Raw genomic sequence first — 19,766 nt, 5'->3', positions numbered from 1 at the left:
AAAAAAACTATAGGCACACTGGTTCCCCCCAAGAATGGAATTTCCCACCCCTGAGCTAGCCAATGGCAGTGCGGACTGTGTGTATGTGGTCATAGCACCGTTAGACACAGCCTCTCTGTGACTGGATGCCTGTAGTCAGCTGACAGGTCAAACCGCTGAGCAGTGCTTCACCACTGGAGTTGTGGCAGCTCAGCAAGTGGAAGGCCAAAGATGGTGGATTAACCGATAACATATACGTGCAATAATGCAAGTCAATGGTGAATTTTCTTGACCATCCTAACATTATTACTCAATTATTCAAAGTTGTTGTGCTCATTAATGTGAGAAAAAATTGGGTCACTTGTGACTTAGTTGGAAAAAATCCCATTGACTCCCATTCAAATCAGAGCAGCACTTCCTCAGCATAATGCTGTAGTTCAGAGTACAGACGTAGCCCAGCTAGTTGGCATTCTTTCCTGCCTATGCCTCACTGGGAACACCCGGGAAATCAGCAACTGGCAAACTGCAGCCATTTTGGAGGAAATTAATGTTAGCCTGCCTCCTCCCCAACTTACATTACATTGATGCAATAGGCTGTCATACATATGATGGAAAATACCAATTTGGATAAAAATAGGGTGTGATGAGTTTTCTTCCATTTTTCTCCAAGAGTCAAGAGTGCATTTCTTTACAGTAACTCCTCTGCTATAAATACAAGATTTGTGTAGCTGCTAATGAATGGGGGTTTTGTGAGACATTTTATCTGGCGGATGCCAGTACATTCTCAAGAGAAAGAAATCATCTCCAACCGTTGCTCTTTTGTTTGTGTTCCCGTCCTTAGCAAACTGTTTTCTCTGCTTGTTATGGTGAAATTTCCTGGAAGCTTCTTCTTGGCGAAGAACTGACCAGCAACAGCCTCAAATTTCTAGATAATGGATGCTACAGTGAAGAGTTAATTGTTCTGTGATTTTTCCCCCCACAGTCATACTTGACTTGAGGTCAGAAAATCTAAAATTAGCTTAAATTTCTGGAAAGCTGACTTTACAAATACAAATACTGACATATTCTGTGCACTGAATTTTCACCCATGCTAGCAGAAGCTGATAGTAACTTCCAGAAAAGAGAAACTTGCAGCAGGTCTATACAGGATTGTATTTTGAGATATTCATGAGTTTTGGTTTTTTAAAGCAACAATTGCATTTTGAAAAACCTGCAGTTAATTGTAATACATATTCTGTTGGACTGTGCTGGCCATTTGAATATCATATGTACACTCATGCATAATTCATGTATCAAGTATCTTTATTAAATCATATTTTTGTTACAGTATGGATTGAGAATGCATTTGAAGGCAACTGTATGTATGCAGTATCAATACAAGGTCATACTGATTATATCAAGGTTGTACTGACACTGAACTTCAGATGGTTAACATGCATGCGCATGTGGATAGGGCTCAAGGTGCTTACATGATCACCCGTGGATATACTGGACAAAGACAGGAGGCCATATCGATCTCATTTTAATGGTTTATTTAAGTTTTTTCCTCATGGAAAGCATTCTAGTGAAGAAAACAAAAGCAAAAAGCGAGACAGGAATCTATCCGTTTTACAGTCAGCTCAAGCCGTCACTGCTAGGAGGTTCAGTACTCTTCAAGATTAATAGAAAAAAGAGGAATACACATGCACTGATGTAGACAGTATTTCTTTACAATCAAGCTACTGTACAAAGAGCAATAAAGCAAAATTAAGTGTGGCAACACCGTTTTTTGACTCTCCTTTTCCCTTATCTCTCTCTCTCTCTCTCTCGCTCCCTTCTCCACTCCATCTTTGTCCCACTTCCAATTTCCCTCCTTTTTGTTCCCTACCTTTCTCTTTCTCCCCTCTTTATGTACACTGTCACTCACCTTTGAATCTGACCACTTACCCACGCCACCCGATTTAGCTAAGCATCTTTTGCAATCCTTTTGGTAAAAGAAAGCCGACACAATTCGTGGTGCCTCAAAAATATTAAGTCGATAATCAATTTACAGAAATAGCCAAGCTAACAACTCAACATGCTCCCAGTGTGGTTTCTTCCACTTAACCTCAATCATGCAGGTTCATTTGGGAGCACGGAATGGCACTACCTCTCTTTAGTTTACAGAAGCAAACTCGGGGCTGCAAACTTTAAAGCTGAACCTGAACTATGTCACGCTGGGCAGTCGCACTGGAAGCAAAACACTATAAAGTAAAAGAGATGGACAAGCTCAAGTCCAAACCCAGCACCTTCACACACCCCCACCCCCAGAATACCTTCTACAATAATGGTACAGTCCTTTACAGAGGACTACTCAGCCAGTGTGGTATTCTAAAATATGCCATCTAACTCTCTCTCTCTCTCCCATGCATGCACGCACACACGCGCGCGCGCGCACACACACACAAGATGTCATAACCCCAGAGCATGGTTGTCTTCAACAGCAGTTTGATCTAACTTAGGGTACAATAATTAAAATAGTTGCCTGAAAATGCCCCGGACTGTCTTCACACACACACATGCGCGCACACACACACGCACGCACGCACGCACACACACGCACGCACGCACACACACCCCACACAGGTACATAGCTCAGTCTCCAAACTGCCGTGCTGCATGGAATGGCACGGTGTTTGTAGGCTGCTGGCTCGTCTCCATGGCAACACTCATGGGTTACAGCACACGGTGGCCGTTGATGATCAAGTCATCAAACTCCTCCTGCAGAGACAACATGGAGACACGGACGTTGGAACCAAGCCGGTCCTCACTACTCCCCTCCCCGCCACATCCTGGCTTGTCCCCCGAGCTGGGCCCAGAACAAGAATCCGGTTCCCCAATCCACCCGTCCTTTCCCCCTCACCTCCTCACTCTCCCGGTCCTCCTCTTCCTCCTCCTCCTCCCGGCCCCAGAGCGCAGAGCCCCCTCCCTCCCTCAGCAGGTGGCGCACTTCCCCGTTGGGCCTGTGGATGGCGCAGTAGAGGGGCGTGTGTCCCGCGTACGAGGGCTGGTCCACGGCGGCTCCCGCCCTGAGGAGGAGACGCACCACCCCAGGGCTCTGAGACTCCACGGCCCAGTGCATCGGCGAACGGCCCGCGCTCAGGTCCTGGCAGGGGTGCGAGAGGAAAGTCCGAAAAACTGTCACCCACAATGGAGAACACCTCTCACCCCACACCCAACTCGGCTGTGCAACAGTTGTGGGGGGGAGTGAGAAAATACGAAGTCGTTGTGAATCATTCGATGGGTTACTGTAGTTTTATGAGGTTTAACATTACTCATATGGAACATGGGTAAATCTGTGAGGTGCTGCTGGCTACTGTAGTTTTATAAGGCCTGACAGTACTCATGTGGAACATGGGTAAAACTGTGAGGTGCTGCTGACAGTCACTTCACTGCTACATTCTGCTGGGACTGACTTCCTGTCATGGCCATAAACTGGTCTGATCCAACTCACTCTCTGGTTGACATCGGCGCCTGCATCCAGCAGCATCTTCACGATGTCCTCATCTCCTTTTTGCACAGCAAGGTGCAGAGCGCTTAGCCCTGAGAGAGAGAGAGAGAGAGAGAGGGGGGACAAAAGTCAGCACCAGGGGAGAGAGATCAGAGGTGACGGATGGTAGAGGGAAAGAAGGAGAGGAAATGAAAGTAGATACGTGAGAAGAGGAAAGGGAGGATAAGAAAAGGCTTGAGCATGAGGCTGGCCCAAGTCACGCAGGGGCAGAGCTAAGGAGATATAGCAGAGAAAGTTCCCAGGCACTAGTGGGTCCAGGAAACACCGAGAGGTGCGTGCATTTTATATGTGCACATGTGCAGAGGGGCCTGTTTCTCAAACTTCCTTCCCTGCACAAACAATTTCTAGATCCATCCCCGTGCATGCGTGTGTACGTGTGTATGTCTGTGCAAGCGTATGTTCGTGCGTATGTGTGTGCGTGTGTGAGTATGTCTCCGCAGGCCCGCGGCTCCGTACCTGAGTAGTTAGTGATGCGCAGGTGCTCCGGGTTGGTGGGGCTGGAGGTGAGCTCTCGCACGCACGCCACCCTGCCCTCACGCACGGCCAGGTGCAGCGGGGTGTGACCCCCCCGCTCCTGCAGCTCCACGCTCGCACCCCCCCAAAGCAGCCCCCTCACACACTCCGGCTGGTCTACAATTACTGCCAGGTGGAGTGCCGTCTGAGAGAGGGAGAGAGAGAGAGAGAGAGAGAGATCAACCATTAGCTACCACTACATTAGACATACATCTTCCATATATTTGTTTTCTGTACCTTTGTTTTTCAATAATGTAGACAAATGCGTTGGCAATGGAATTGAATTAAGAAAGAGAGAAAGGGAGGAGGGACTGTTAGAGAGGGAGGAAATGCACAAGACTCTTAAAGGCTCAAGGTGACTCTGTAGGTACATCTGGGCCGTGGCTACCTAAATAATATCCTGGTCCACCCATTTACCTTGGTGGAAATTGTGAATGCCCACCTAGGTAGTTCTAGCTCACCTAGTTCTATGCAGGCCCAACTATATGAATATTTCCGGCTACGCTGTGGCTCAAAAAAAGACAGCTAGAGAGAGAAAAACAGAGAAAAGACCATGCATTAGAATAAGGAAGGAGAGAAGGACAAGGAGAAAGAAAGAAATGTAAAGAAAGGGCAGGGTGACAGATGCAGAAATTAAGAGGACTCCATTTATTCACAGACAAACTTCAAGTCACATCGAGAGCAGAGACAAGTAGACATCGTGTTTCATGTCAGGCCCGATAAAAATCAGATGAACCGAATGGTACTTCAATCCCGGACACTGCACTGGTACCAACCAGGCATCATCGTACCAGCACCTTCAAACAGCAGGAGTAAAATATCAGTGGGGCGCAAACAAGGGCGCACACACGCGCTGCACACCTGCCCCAGGTCGTTTTGGATGTCCAGGTAGGGCGTAAAACTCTGATCCAGAGATATCACCCCCAGAAGATACTGCACGAAGGCCCAGTGTTCATGGATGAGTGCCAAGTGGAGTGCCCTGTGAGACAGGAGAGAACGAGCGGTGTGTATCTATTGTTATAAAGCACAGAAATGCATAAGGAGTTCATTAGCAAAGCCCGTTATAAATAGTACGTTACAAATTATTCTGAAAGGGCACCAAAACAACCCCAACCTTTGCCGTTATCTAATTAGCCATTACCAGTAGCCGGGACCAGTTTTATTTGGTCAAACCAGTTTGATTTTTAACCTGTACTCACGTGTCTCCGTCCTCCGACACAAAGTTCAAGGTGTTGAAGATCTCCCTCATCTGGCGCTCCTCCGGCGGGCCCGTTTGTATATCCTCCCCGATCGGGTTGCTACTCCGGTCTACCGGATCGCTTCCAGCTCCCTCTCCCAATCGCATGGTTCCCATTCCCTGGGAAATGCAACTCAACATCTCATCCGTTATCGAGTCACCCAAAGCCGAGTCCAGTCTCTCACCACAGCCAAGAGAAACGCAGGAGTCCGTGGGCCGGGGTTCGGATCTGGTTTCGGTGCTGACGGTAGTGGATGGGGTAGATTCCCAGGCTCGTGAGGACTCATTTTCATTACCAAATGCAACATCGAGGCCGAGCGCCCCGCCACTAAGACAACCAAGCCCGCTGTCGCACCACTCTTCCGACTGGACTGCATGGATCCCTTTGGAACTTTCGTGTTTCGCGAATCCGATGCCGAACTCAGGCCGTGCATGTTGATCCCCAGAATCTGGTAATGTTTGCGACTGCACCGTCTGCGACTGCATGTCCTCCATCTGGACCAGAAAACGGGCTTTAAAGCGAGCAACGACAAGAAGTATGCAATATTTTACAGTGACAAGGCAGCGATGTTTATGTCCTTTTAAGGGTGCAAGTGGTCCCCTTAAATTTGTAGACAGAACCGAGGACAGCTGAAAACGCTGCGACGGCTAGCGAGTTTTTTCATCGAATTGCATCTTAATCGTTTGAGTTTTGCGTATTACTAAAGAACTCAAAGCCATGTATTTTCAGTTTCTATCGGACGAAAGGTGTTTTTCCGTTCCGGGGAATTCCCAATCGCCCCTCTTATCATATCTAGTGTCTGCACTCCACTCTTGTCCAATGACAAGCTTCCTTTCCAAGCCGGAAGTTTACCAATTGTTTTCTCGCACAGCTATGTGGGTTATGAAGTTGAAATGTAACAACCGAAGACATTTCTCTTGACAAATCAAATCTGAATATATGAATAAGGCGTTGATGTTTATATACTCAGATTATATATGTAGTCTACGTATTTCAGTTTGTGTTTATATGCACACGAAAATACATTATGATTTAAGGTAAGCAAATCCATAAGCGCTAAGAATAACGAAGCTATCATCTAAAACTCCATACGAAAATGATTTTATTGTTGGGTTGGCGACCTACTTCATAGCTAAAACCATATAACCATAATGTAATTCTGCGAATGATAGTTATGTTCATTCACATAAAACGGTGAAAATTAAATGTAACAGTAAAAAGCACAAGGTGGCGCACACGCTTCACACACAAAAACATTACCTGACTCGAACCGTCCTCCTCGACGACTAGTGTGTTGTTTTGAGAATGAGAACAAAGGAACAGTTTTCTCAAGAAAGGTTAACATTGTTACAATCTTCCCACGAAGTGGTCTGTATTTTTGGGGAACCTGTAAGCCATAGTAACGTTTATGTTTCACGTATAAAATTATAATTTCAGACCCCTGTTTTAACTGAAGAGGGTTCTAAGCACTGGCGCAGGTACTGCACGTGAGTGCCCTTGAGCCAACAGTGTCAACAGCTCCTCTCTGTATAGTCGCCATTTTTAGGGACATTCAGCCGTTCAGTAAATGTTACATAAGAAACAGTAGCCTACATGCAGGTTCATGCTGTACTGCGGGGGGGAATTACATACATTTGAACGTGTAGGCAGTATTCGGCAAAAAAATTCAAATATTTTAAAAAACGAAATTTGATTGATGTTTTTTGTACAATATCATGGAATGTACAATAGGCTGTGTGAGAATTTTATTTTATGTTTTATTTTTTTGCTTATTTAATGTTGCTCAATTGCAAATATCGTATTGCTGCTTACTTAATTAAGTAGCCCTCTGGTAATGAATGAGCGCCCTGAAGGTAATTTCAGTGGAGTTTAGTTTAACTCTCAGCAATTTAATGCTCAGGTTTAGGTAGGCACACAGACTAGATAGTGTGTACCAGGGGGAAATTACTTGAGTGTTTATTTCTATTATGAAGACATGTTTAATCTTATTAATATTCATTTAAGAATCTGCCTTTAACGTATAGTTTTTTTCCAATGGTCAAGTGCAAGGAGCATTTTGTAGTTCTTTCCTGAAAGATATTATCACAGGTTTTTGGTTCAACAGCAGCTGATTGACTACACAAAGCTCCTAAGGGACCCAGAGATTGCTGTCGGATGTGCAAAGGCGATAAAACAGATATTATGTCTGGGTAAACTTAAAAGCTGATTTTCAAGTCCGTTTTCATAAGTCTTAAAACACATTCTGATCTGAGAATGTGCATAAGCCAGCTGAACACTCAAAGGATAGCTCAGGCAAGACTTATGGAAGCTTTGCTTTTCCTTCTCGATTTAGCAATACACCGCCATCGGTCTTGCTCACACCATAACCTAAAAAACAGGAGTTTACTTCAGGAAAATTCCCAAAACAGTTGATCCTGTTTGTTCTGGCAGGCTTGAAATTTCCTGCAAGGCTCCTCTTAGTCCTTGCCTTGTGCATTGGGCCTTAAGTACGCTGATGACTTTGGGTCCAGAAATCATCAGCCGAGTGGTGCTTATTTAAGCTTATTTAAGGTCTAGCACCCCATTAAGGCGTGGGTTTAAATCGATGGAGAGTTGAAACAACCGCTTCCTGCCTCACCTGTTAATGCAGGGCGCAGGGCTGGAAGAAAGGAGGGCATGGAAGAAGGAGGAAAGGGGAGAAGGACATTGAGAAAGTTAGGGTAAAGGGATGGGGGGGAGTGGTAGTGAGCGCGATGAGTGTGCGACAGGGTGGTGAGAGAGGGGTTAGTGGAAAAGCACTACAGGGAACATCTGAGGTGTGATACAACCGTTGTGCCCTTGAGCAAGGATTTATTTATTTATTTATTTATTTATTCTACCTCAACTACTCCTGCAAGAGCTGTTTAAATGGGATACAGAAATATAAATGACATCAGATACAGTAATGATGCGGGGGGGTGGGGTAGGGGTGGGGAGGGGATGTGTGCAAAAGACACCGCTAGGGCAGAATGTGTGCTTCGTGCGACGGGGAGAATTGGGAGCAGAGTGTGGAGTGTGAATCAGAATTAGGGAGAAGGTGTATGGAGAAGACTGAGGGGGGAGAAGCTGAGATTATGGGGAATGTATGAGTTTGAGGGGTGTGGGGTCTGACAGTGTTCACTTTGAATTTGACTAAGCAGGCATGAAGTAGGATGGGGGACTGAGAGAGAGATGTGGAGGAACAAGAGAGAGAAAGGGAGGGAGAGAGGGAAAGAGAGAGCAAGAATTAAGAGACAGGCTGCAATGTCACAATCAGGCAGTATCCTCTCTTCATGCTTCTCTTTCTGTTTTTTCACTCTATCTCTCTTCTTCCTCTCTTCTTCCTCTCTCTCTCTCTGTACTTCCCCCTCCCCCTCTCTGAACCGGCGTTGTGGGTTAGTGGGGAAAAACACCGGCCTGACGGAGGTACGGTCAGTCCAGACGTGGAGGAAGACAAAGTCCCCTTCCCCAGTGTGCCCAAAGTCCCCAGCGTGGGCCCTGACGAGGTGCAATTAGGAAATGACATCAGGCCTGCATTTCATTTACCGACTCACGGGGGCTGAGTATTGATTGGGCGGGGAGGGGGTGAAGCTGCAAAAAAAAGAAAAAGAAAAGAAAAGAGAGACGCGGAATAGAATGAAAGTCCGCACAGGGGACGGGGGGAACGGGAGGGAGCACAGCTGCTCCGGAGAAGAAGGGGGGAATGAACAAGCGGATTATTGGAGTGGAACGGACCGTCTGCCGCGGCGGGACGGGGCGAGGGGGCGAGGGACGGAGGGAAGGGCGGGCCCGAAAACTCCCCAGAGAGGGTGGGCGCGCAGCCGAGGGCCCTCAGTGTGGTGTGTGTGTGTGTGGGTGTGTGTGTGTGGGAACGCGTTACAGAAAGGAGAACTGAGAGCCGCGCCAGATTGGCGTGCGTTAGCCCTAAGCGAGACACACCCCCCCACACACCCCTCATTGTAATTGGTCACTCCTCAGCCAACAAATGCTCGTCCATTTCGTGTGAATTTTTTGGCAGATTTTCGAAATCAAGGGCCATCCGGAGACAATCTATTATCAAACAATATCGGCTTACTCGAGAGTGGTAAAATTGCATCGCTTTTCAAGTCATGTTTTAAAACATTATCGCTGCATTTTACATGTAGCCAACGGTGGTTTCATGATTATGAACCATGGTACTACATACAATAAGTGAAGGGCTGTGTGTATGCATGCATGAGGGTGAGTGTGTGTTTGCTTAACCTGGGTGAGTATTCAGGACATTCATTCTAATGACAAGCCTGAATACTGGGAGCTAATTCAGATTCAGTAAGTGTGTCACGTGCACCTCCTCAATCGATGTTTACCATGATTAATCTGAGTGCCCATTGGATCTGTCCCTCACGACGGCACCGCGGTTATGAACTGCCTCATGAACTACCCTTGTTGCAGGCAGCATTTTGTGTCTACTGTTTGACATCCTTCCTCTTTTTTTTTTCTGAACGAAGGAGCAGCCTCCTGGGAGGTGTCAGGTTTGGGGCGGAGGAGGTGCCGGGGGCTCCCCTACAGCTGGATTTGGAGCTCCACCCTCCCAGAATTACTGTGACGGAGGACACACAGGCCTGAGGCCTTCACCCCAAATGGCAGGTGCCATGTGTTGCGTGTGTGTGCTACGTAACGTCGTTGCTGAAGACAGGCATGTTACAAATGTAAGCAGCCATGCACTACATACAGGATGGGGTGGGGTGTTTGACAGTGTGGCCGTAATGCTTAATGTTTGATCACTGTGGGAAGAAGCACCTTCAAGTGCATTCATGCGCTCTGTCTGTGGGAAACGCTGTGAGAGTAGAGCACGTGTGGGCCTCTCCCCGTCAGGGGGCTGAGGTAAGCCTAATTTTGGTGGGACCCCTCTTTAAAGAGCGCAGAGCGGGACGGGGATCCCTCTGGGTCCCCGCAGCTGTAATCGGGGCGGGAGAGCGGTTCGGCGGCCGGGGCCTTATCGAGCAGCTGCCAGGCGATGTGATATGCGGTTCCCCGGAGGTCGCCCCGGTAACGGGGGCGTGTTTAAACCCGCCAGCTGCCGCTCACCGGACGCCCTAAATCACGGTCCCAAAAGACTGACCGCGCGCGACACGTCCTCGCGGTCGCGTGCGCACGAACGGCCGCTCTCATTGGTGGACAGTGTCCATAAGTGTCTGCTCATCAGTGAGTACAAATAGTGCCTGTGTATGGACGTAAATGTGTGTGCATGTATGTTTTATGTGTGTGTATTGACATCATGGGCATACGTGTAAACACTGATGTACGTGCATATATATATACACACAGACACACTGTACGCACTGTTTACAGTACTGTGCTCTGCTTACATACATGTCCTCATGCACGTGCATTTATGTGTGTGTTTTTATGTCATCACACGGGCACACTGGTCAGTATTTCAGGAGGGAAAGCTATTTATAAAGGTGTATGTGTCATGGCGATTTCATGGTGGTTGCAGGACCAAACCCTTTGCATCAGTGGCACAGGCACTTAGGTCACGTTTTTTAGAAGTGGCCCTTGTAACTGCTTCATAACCTCTTCATAAGCACTACATAGGCATTCATAAAAATATTCCATACGGTTGGTGCAAATGGTCATATGTAAATTGGTACATAATGTCACTTGTTGTCCCTTATGCCTAATTTTTATTATTGACGTAATGAATATGTATTTTATGAATGTCTGTGTAGTGCTTATGAACAAGTTACACAATATCACTCTTAATGAATCGTCAGTCATAGAAAGTGTTTTTTATTGGGCGTTAAACTTTTTTAAAATGAAGAAATTGAATATTTGACATTCTAAGTGGAGTGTGCAGCTCTGTACCGCAGCTCCTGATGTAATGAATTAATGATGCATGCCTGTGTGCGTGCGCATGCGCCAGTTAGCATGTCTGTCCCTGCGCTGTTGAATGCAGCCAGGTGGTGTATGGCCGTGACCTCTTGAATCTGGTAATCAGGAACAGCTCCGGTGATGCGATGTCAGAATTATCCCCTTGTCTGACGCTAAGCCGCGGTAAACCGGTAAAGGCGCGGCCCGGTGTACAGCGGCCTAATTAATCTCCCCAGGTCAGCGCCGACCCCGCCTGCTCCTCCCACCTGACTCCCAGCAGCCCCCTGGCCCACGGCCTCCGTCTTGCTCGGGTAAAAGGCTTCTCCCCCCGCACGAGAGCATAATTAATGACATACAATCGGGCGACATTAATACTCCCTGTCCGCTATGAATGATTAATCCCAGTTAGCTGTGACACAGACTTTCGGGCGTGCGTGCGCGTACAGTCACACGTGCACACGCACACGCACACGCACGCCCTTTTAATGCTCCCATTGCTTTTATTAGCGCTGTGGGTTCCCGAGCAACACATCACTCTAATGATGTTTTGGCAACATTGTGAGAACGTCACGTATCCGGCGGACGCACATCAAACAACAACAACGAGAACAGCAACGTCTTTATCTGCGGCAGTGAGTCCACCTGTTGACTCCACGTAAATAAGTGCTAATTGTATTTCATATTAACTATGCATTGCTGGTCGTGAGCACATGGGGGTAATTGCTGTTCGCGGAGCGCACTAAACCTTCGGCTCTTCGGTGATTGCCGTGCGTAATTACCGCGGTGATGTACAGTAATGGCTGCAGACTGCGGGCGAGTCGCCAGGCCGTTAATGCCCCATTCTTTATACCTCCCACTGGCTGGACTCCGTACGGCCAGAGTGACTCGCACAGGCAGCCACCCAGGAATCGAGCTCATAATTAAGTGACTGGCCCAGAATCGTTTAAGAAAGAAAGAAAGAAAGAGAGAAAGAGGAGAGGGAGATGGAAGGCTGGATGAGGGTCAGCAGCAGAAGGGATGAAGGACGGAGATGAAAGAGGAAGAGGGAGATGGAGAGGAGTGCCGCGAGGACCCCGGAGGAGAGGATCATGGTCCTGCTGGTATTCCGGGCGTGGGCGGGAGCACGATGTTCCATGTAGCGAAAATTGGCTCCTGCTACTTAACATTGTTCTTTTTTAATGACATTTCCCTTGTGATCATACAGTCAAAAATGGCAAAAAAAAAAAAAGAAATTAATCAAAAAAGAAGTTTAGGGGGTAAAAAAAGGCTCAGTTCAAGCCCTTTTCGTTTAAGAATGTAGTTTTTTTTCATCTTAACGCCTGAAGTAGTTTTGAAAGAGGCATTTCTGGAGAGCGTAGAAGGATGAAAATTAGCATAGGCAAGTTCTCCTGCCTTTGATTGGGCCCTGGGGACCGTGGGCTGTAATTAGGACAGGGTCAGCGCTGGATTAGCGAGAGCTCTGCGGGGACGCCGCTCCCCGGATCAGAGCTCTACCGGGACGTCGCTCCCCGGATCAGAGCCGTTCCCCTTATCGCGGAACCCGCTGTGTGTCAGCGCGGGGGAGTGGGGCGAGGTGGGGCCGGGGCGGGACGGGACGCGGCCGGGTGCTCCACAGGGACAGCATGTCAAAGCGAAGCCCACTGTACCCCCTGTGTACCCCCTGTGTAACAGTGCCCTGCCAGCGGCACTCAGAGAGACGAGCAACGCGTCCGTAATAAAGGGTATCGGCGGCTGGAGGGGCGGGGCCCTCAGAGACGGCGTCAGTTCCCCTTAATCAGCGCTGAAGAGGGGCGACACGCGCTAATCGCTCCATAAGCGGCGTCTTCCTCCGCGAGTCCCCCCCCCAGTGCGGAAGAATCCGAGCCGCTTGGAGACGGCCGCTCGCTGTCGCCGCGGTTACGCGCGGCTGCAGGGGCCAGCGTGCCAGGGGACTGCGAGATTGATGAGTACTTTGAGCAGATGCGTTCTCTCTACAGCAGGACTGTCTCTCGCTTATTTCACTCTGTCTCGCTCCCCGTCCCTTTTCCCCAGCCCCTCTTCCTCTACCCCCCCCCCCCCCCCCCACCCCCCCATTCCCCTCCGCCCCGATTCCCTCATCAGTTCCCCTGGTCTTCCCCATTTGGTCTTCCTCTCCCTTCATCCATCTCTTCTTTAACCCCACTTACTGTCTTCCCCGTCTTTTCCCTTCATCTCAAAATCCTCCCGCTCTCTCTCACTCTCTCTCTTTCTTCCTCCTCCCCTCGGCCGCCTTTCTTTCTTTCATCTCTCCAGCCCTCCCTCCCCCTCTTCCCCCACCCTTCTTGCTGGCTGCAAGAGCCATCTTTTCCAAAATACTAATTCTGCCTCAAACATGTGATCTGCTTTTTCTCACCCTCCAAGTCTGTGCTTCTGACAGTCTGCAGAATGGGTAATATACACTCTTCTCAGTGCTGTTCTGGCTGAGTGAACACACATAAAGATTTAAGGAGGGGAGTGTGAAGGGGGGAGGGGGGTGCGCAAATTACATTACATTATAAATACCTTATAACCCCCTCATATATTATCAGCACATTCATGGTGTCATCAATCTGGGGCGGCGTAGTAGTCCCAGCTAATAATGGATGGCAGGGTGCTAACATCAGGCTGGCTCCTCTCATATGTAGCGCACAAACACTGTAGCGCACACACTCTGTAGCGCACACACTCTGTAGAGCACACACTCTAGCACACAAACACTGTAGCGCACACACTCTGTAGAGCACACACTCTAGCACACACACTCTGTAGCGCACTCTGTAGCGCACACACTCTGTAGAGCACACACTCTAGCACACACACTCTGTAGAGCACACACTCTGTAGAGCACACACTCTAGCACACAAACACTGTAGCGCACACACTCTGTAGAGCACACACTCTAGCACACAAACACTGTAGCGCACACACTCTGTAGAGCACACACTCTAGCACACACACTCTGTAGCGCACTCTGTAGCGCACACACTCTGTAGTGCACACGCTCTAGCACACACACTCTGTAGAGCACACACTCTAGCACGCACACTGTAGCGCACACACTCTTTTGCACACACACCTTGTAGCACACTCTGTAGAGCACACACACCCTGTAGCACACTCTGTAGTGCACACACCCTGTAGCACACTCTGTAGGGCACACACCCTGTAGCACACATACCCTCGAGCACACACACCCTGTAGCACACTCTGTAGCGCACACACCCTGTAGCACACTCTGTAGCACACTCTAATGGGGCTTTTAAGTAGCCTTCTTTCTCAATTTTATAAGAACTGTCACATACCTCCTCAGTGTTCCAGCCCTCACTCCTCTCCTCCCCTGTGTCTCCCCCTTCCTGACCCCCACCCCTCCTTGGTGATTAGCTCATTAATTCAGAATCCTCCCTGGCCAGGGACAGTTGGGTTAAAAGAACTGCAACAGGAAAGTCCGGTAGATTAGACTAATGCCCATCAGGGCTATAATGACACCAAAGCATACACGCACATTTACTAATGGCACTGTCTGGCACGCCAACACTCGCTCAAGGCCAGGAGACTGCTCATACACACACAGAAACACACACACACACACAGACACACACACACAGACTCAGAAAAATACATCCATGCACAACACATGCACACGCACGCACTTACCTATATATATGCACACACACACACATACACACACACACTCATGCTCACGCTCACACACATGCATATATATATATGCACCCACACACACATATATGACTTGACTACTGGTCTTCACTATTAATAACTGACATGAAGGTGGTGCTCATGTTTATATATGAGGAGACCTTGCCATGGAAACCTTTTCAATAAATATTAAAATCTGTCCTGCAGTGTTAATCTGTGAATGAACTGACAAATGTACCTGCATATAAATACTTCATATATATTCCATATTGAATATATTTTTTTTTTAAAAGATACGACACAGGTTTGGACTGTTGTCCAGAAGCTGCAGTATTGCTGTACGCTTATTCCTCTCTTGTAAAGGAATGTTGTGTTCGGGCTTTGATGCTGGTGTATATATGGCCTCCGTGTCCATCACACACCTATGGTGCCATATCTGTGTTGGGCAGAGATTACCCTCCGCTCTCCCCTACCTCTCCTGCGTTAATGTCAGCCCACCCCTCTGGCACCCCCTGTCATTCTCATACCATACTCCCACTTTATCAACCCCCCTCTCACCCCCTTCGCTCTGACATAACCATAATCTCACCCCCCCCGTTTCTCATTCTCCCTTTCCCCGCTCCGTCTCTCCCCCCTCTCTCTTTCTCATTCCCTCATTCTCCCTTTCCCAGCTCCCTCTCTCCCCCCCTCTCTCCCCCCTCCCTCTGTCTCTCTCATTCCCTCATTCTCCCTTCTCCAGCTCCCTCTCTCTCTCATTCCCTCATTCCCCCTTCTCCAGCTCCCTCTCTCTGTCCCTCTCTCTTTCATTCCCAAATTCTTCCTTCTCCAGCTCCCTCTCTCACTCTCTTATTCCTTCATTCTCCCTTCCCCAGGTCTCTCTCTCCCTCTCTCTCTTTCATTCCCTCATTCTCCCTTCCCCAGCTCCCTCTCTCCCCCCTCTCTCTCTCTCTTTCATTCCCTCATTCTCCCTTCTCCAGCTCCTTCTCTCTCTCCCTCTCTCTCTCTCATTCCCTCATTCTCCCTTCCCCAGCTCCCTCTCTCTCTCTCATTCCCTCATTCTCCCTTCCCCAGCTCCCTCTCTCTCACTATCATTTATGTCATTATCTCTAAGAATAACCGCATATCTATACGGGAGGTACTTAATCTCACACGTGTGTTATACTGTGCTGCCTGGCTTGTTTTTGTGTGGATTCATCTGTATTCTTTGTGATGCTAAGGACAGGAGGCTGATGAGATATTGAGCTTTATTCCTGGCTGGTCTCACACAGGCGCTCGTTCGGAACGTGCGAGGCCTGTTTCTGGATGGGCGGCCAGCTCCTGCGCTTCCCTGGTCGAGTTTGTGAATCCTCTGGAACTCCGTGCTCCGTTATTGGTGCCGACGACCGATGCGTTGTATCTGCTCGAAATCTTGGTCCGTTGGCCACTGCTCGATTCAAACTCGAGATTACCTTTCCACAAGTCACGCTCCATCGTTGACACTTGTTATTTGTGTTCCTATGTGTGGCCTCTTGTGACATCACTGTGTTCTGTGATGCATGTAGGTCTGTCTGTAGCCGTGTCTATGCATAAACTGACCCTTATTACTAATAAAGTAAAAAAAAAATGTTATTACCACATTTGCATGGTAGTACCAATGTAATAACACCATTGATATATCGTCTCAGAGGTGCACGTGGAGCTGCTCAGAGCTGTGATGAATACCATGGTGATATGAATGATTGAAAAGAGAGAGAGGGAACTTGGGTTTGCCATCCTTCAGAAAGGGAAATTAAGGATAAGAAGTCGATGGGTCCAATTTATCTTGTGAAATTGAAATTCCATAACTTGTTACTTGTTTGAATAAAAAGAAGAATTGGGAGATAGGAATGTCTAGATTTAGATGAAAATGGAGGTAAGAAGAGAGAAAGGGCCTGCTTGAATTAGGAGAGACAGAAATGGAGACCGAGAGAGAGAAACAGAGTGCAAGAAAATGAGAGAGAGAGAGAGTAGATTTTGGGAACAATTTTATTGAACAACCGTCATCCATTTAATCAACACAACAATAACAGGTTCCTCATATAATGGCCTCACACTCAGTCTCTGTATTTATCGGGACATATTCGGGTGGTGCAGAGCAGGAGATCCTGTGCCACAGTTGTCCCCCGTGTCTCGCTGTACGCAAGGGACACCGGTGGGGCGGATTCCTACCACAGTCCCCTGTACACGAGTCCGCTCCTGCCTTGTCCGTTACCTAAAAGGAGTTTTATAAGTCTGCGTGCATCAAGCTTTTATACTCCCGTGTAACGCAGGGCTGTAGACATGCACATTATGTTCATTGATGGGAGCCATTTTATGAAGGGCGGGCAGAGCAGCGAGATTACCAGACGTGTGTCTGCTTGTGTTGGTCATGTTTGATGTCCCCCCTGTTCACTTTGAAAGAGGTTCAGGGGGTTATTTATTTAAGGAGAACACACATTTATTAATTTCTGTATCTTAAAGGAAAGCACGCTGTTAGTAGGATAATGATTTATGGGCGTGTAATATAAATAGAATAGCTGCCAAATCGTATCCCTCTGTGCTGGTGAGGGTGCCACGCTATGAGATATCTGTTTATTCTGAAATGAGGCGTACACAGGCTGTAGCTGGGTGTTGTAATGTGTGTGTGTGTGTGTATGTATATGTGTGTGTGTGTGTGTGTGTGTGTGTGTGTTTATATATGTGTGTGTGTGTGTATGTATATGTGTGTGTGTGTGTGTGTGTGTGCGTGTGTATATGTGTGTGTGTGTGTGTGTGTGTGGTGTGTATGGGTGTGTGTGTGTGTGTGTATGCAGGTGTGTGTATTACTGTAGGTAACATTTCATGCAATAAGTTCTCATTTTAAGGTAATTATTGAACATGAATATATAAAATCACAGCAACTGCAGTAAACCCTCTTTCCTTCATCAAAATCTGGCCACACTATAAACATGGTTGACTGTGTTTTGAAATCCATTCAGCTATAATAATGCCATTGGGGCTTCTGAAACACCTATGAAATCTTGCCCTGTCAGCACAAGATGTATAGTGTGATGAATACAACACAGAATCTGCATATTGATGACAGATGAATATTCATGAAAGCGCTCCTTCTACAGATGCTCGAAAATTATCGTATTGCTCTGCATAGAGTTTTGTCAGAAACACTGATGAGATATTGTTCTGGGGGTAGGACCTGAAGATTTCCCCTGGCAACTTTAATATTCTTGGGCATACTTCCTCTGTAGAAGGAGACGGTGGAGATTGCTTCCTTGATTGTAAGCACAGGACCGCAGCAAGCTAAAAAAAATCCTGCATAGTATGTCTATAGATCCTATCCTCAATTTTGAGGCAAAAAGAGGGACCTTTAGAAAATGTCTTTTTATTTATTTAAAGGCATACTATGCAGGACTTTTGAGTCTTGAGCTGTGGTCCTGCGTTGTACAACAGCATAATAGATGTTCATATAATATAATTTTTAAAAATTACATATTTTATAAAGTTTATTATCTGTTAAAATGCAATTTGGCAGTACTGTTACATTACATACAGTACATTGTATTGGGGCATACATACATTTCCAGTGGCAAATGCAGCTAGATACTTTCTTTAACTGAAAAAAACTTTTTGAAGAACAGCTATGACTTTACATTAATTGATATTTCTTAGTTTTGAAACAGGAACCCTATTCCAAAACATTTCCTTTGAGAAGTGCATGCTTGATGGTCTGTTAAAAATTTTGTAAATGTTTATCATTTTGTATATCATAAATATTAACAGTGGAATTTTGTTCTGAAGCTAGTTTATAGCTGTTTATCCTTCCATGAGATTCTAACTGAAGGTCTGCCTGGAAGCTTATGTCACCATCGCCATTATAAATCGAGTCAACCGACAACTTCCCCCGGAACGAATGACACGTGCTGGAAGTCAATTCCTGATTCCTGGGAGGATTCTCCCAAAGCCTTTTGCCCTTTGCCAGAACCTGAACCATCTTTCACGAGATCAAAGCCCAAAGCTTTACTTCTCCAACTTGCCAGCGGCGCAGATGATGTCACTGTAATGCGTTGCTGGATGCGCGGCACGCCAGTTCTAGCAGTCACACTCCAGCTTATCCAGTCCATTATCTGAGTCCGTCTAAGAAACTCTATAGGGCTCCCTGGTAATCTTTCCCCAGAATGTGGGATAGTGATAAATTATTTATACACAGATCTCATTTAAGCCCCCGAAATTAATGACTTTCACAGAATACCAACCTGCCTTTTTCATCTCGTCTATATGGCCTGCATAGGTCTTAACCTTCTGTGTTCTAAGGTGATTTTCTTAGCTGCACACTTCTATCCTTATAAAATCCCCCCCCCCCTACCCCCATCCCATAATATCATGCGGAAGGTTATCCGATGATGCTTTTTCACTGTAAATCCTCAATTAGCCTTTTTTTTTTTTTGCCAGAACAGTCAGGAATGAGAGAATGAGTCCAGTCTCCACAACCTGCTGGCTTCATTTTCCAACCGCAGCTCAAGCTGACAGAGTCAGTTAGAATAAGAGATGGTGTTTGCCTTTAGAGGTTTGGCAGCCTTTCATTTTTGTTCAGATTGACAGGGCCTGGGTCGGTGCGGTCTAATTACCGTCCTTCCCTTACCAGCCCCTGAGGACGCAGAGCATCGCTTTGAATCACGGTGTCTACCAACAGCACTCTTTAGCAAGGGCGGCGTTTCCAAATGTCATAGTTCAGCTGGTAAAATCGGCACAGAGTAACATCTTTTCTGCCCTGGAATGTCACCGCCGCTGGTAACAAATTGAACTTTAGCAGACATCACTGCGTTAGGTGACATTTAATCACTTCTTTTAACATTTGGTCATAAGAAAAAAAAAACCCAATGTGAGTACAGTGCTAATTATGTCTCTCGTGAGGCAAAAATCATGATCGCGTTTGAACACGAGTGATCCAGGCCTTGTGTGTGATACCCTCAAGTTAATAAACAAAAATAAACAATTGACTGCACTTGATT

At 47.1% G+C, this 19,766-nt stretch overlaps 1 protein-coding gene across 1 annotated transcript; it reads right to left on the bottom strand.

The window, feature by feature from the left end:
- Nucleotides 1–1,490: 1,490 nt before the first annotated feature.
- Nucleotides 1,491–6,093, bottom strand: nfkbib (nuclear factor of kappa light polypeptide gene enhancer in B-cells inhibitor, beta). The gene is made up of 6 exons (XM_035383885.1): nucleotides 5,221–6,093; nucleotides 4,883–5,000; nucleotides 3,965–4,166; nucleotides 3,452–3,540; nucleotides 2,861–3,103; nucleotides 1,491–2,718 (listed from the first exon to the last, which is right to left on the bottom strand). The coding sequence occupies exons 1-6, from the start codon at nucleotides 5,751–5,753 to the stop codon at nucleotides 2,674–2,676; spliced, it is 1,230 nt and encodes a 409-aa protein (XP_035239776.1). The 5' UTR covers nucleotides 5,754–6,093; the 3' UTR covers nucleotides 1,491–2,673.
- Between the last annotated feature and the right edge of the window lie 13,673 nt (nucleotides 6,094–19,766).

Source organism: Anguilla anguilla, chromosome 12 (genome assembly GCF_013347855.1).
Source record: "Anguilla anguilla isolate fAngAng1 chromosome 12, fAngAng1.pri, whole genome shotgun sequence".
NCBI lineage: Eukaryota > Metazoa > Chordata > Actinopteri > Anguilliformes > Anguillidae > Anguilla > Anguilla anguilla.
This window is presented reverse-complemented; position numbering and strand designations above follow the sequence as displayed.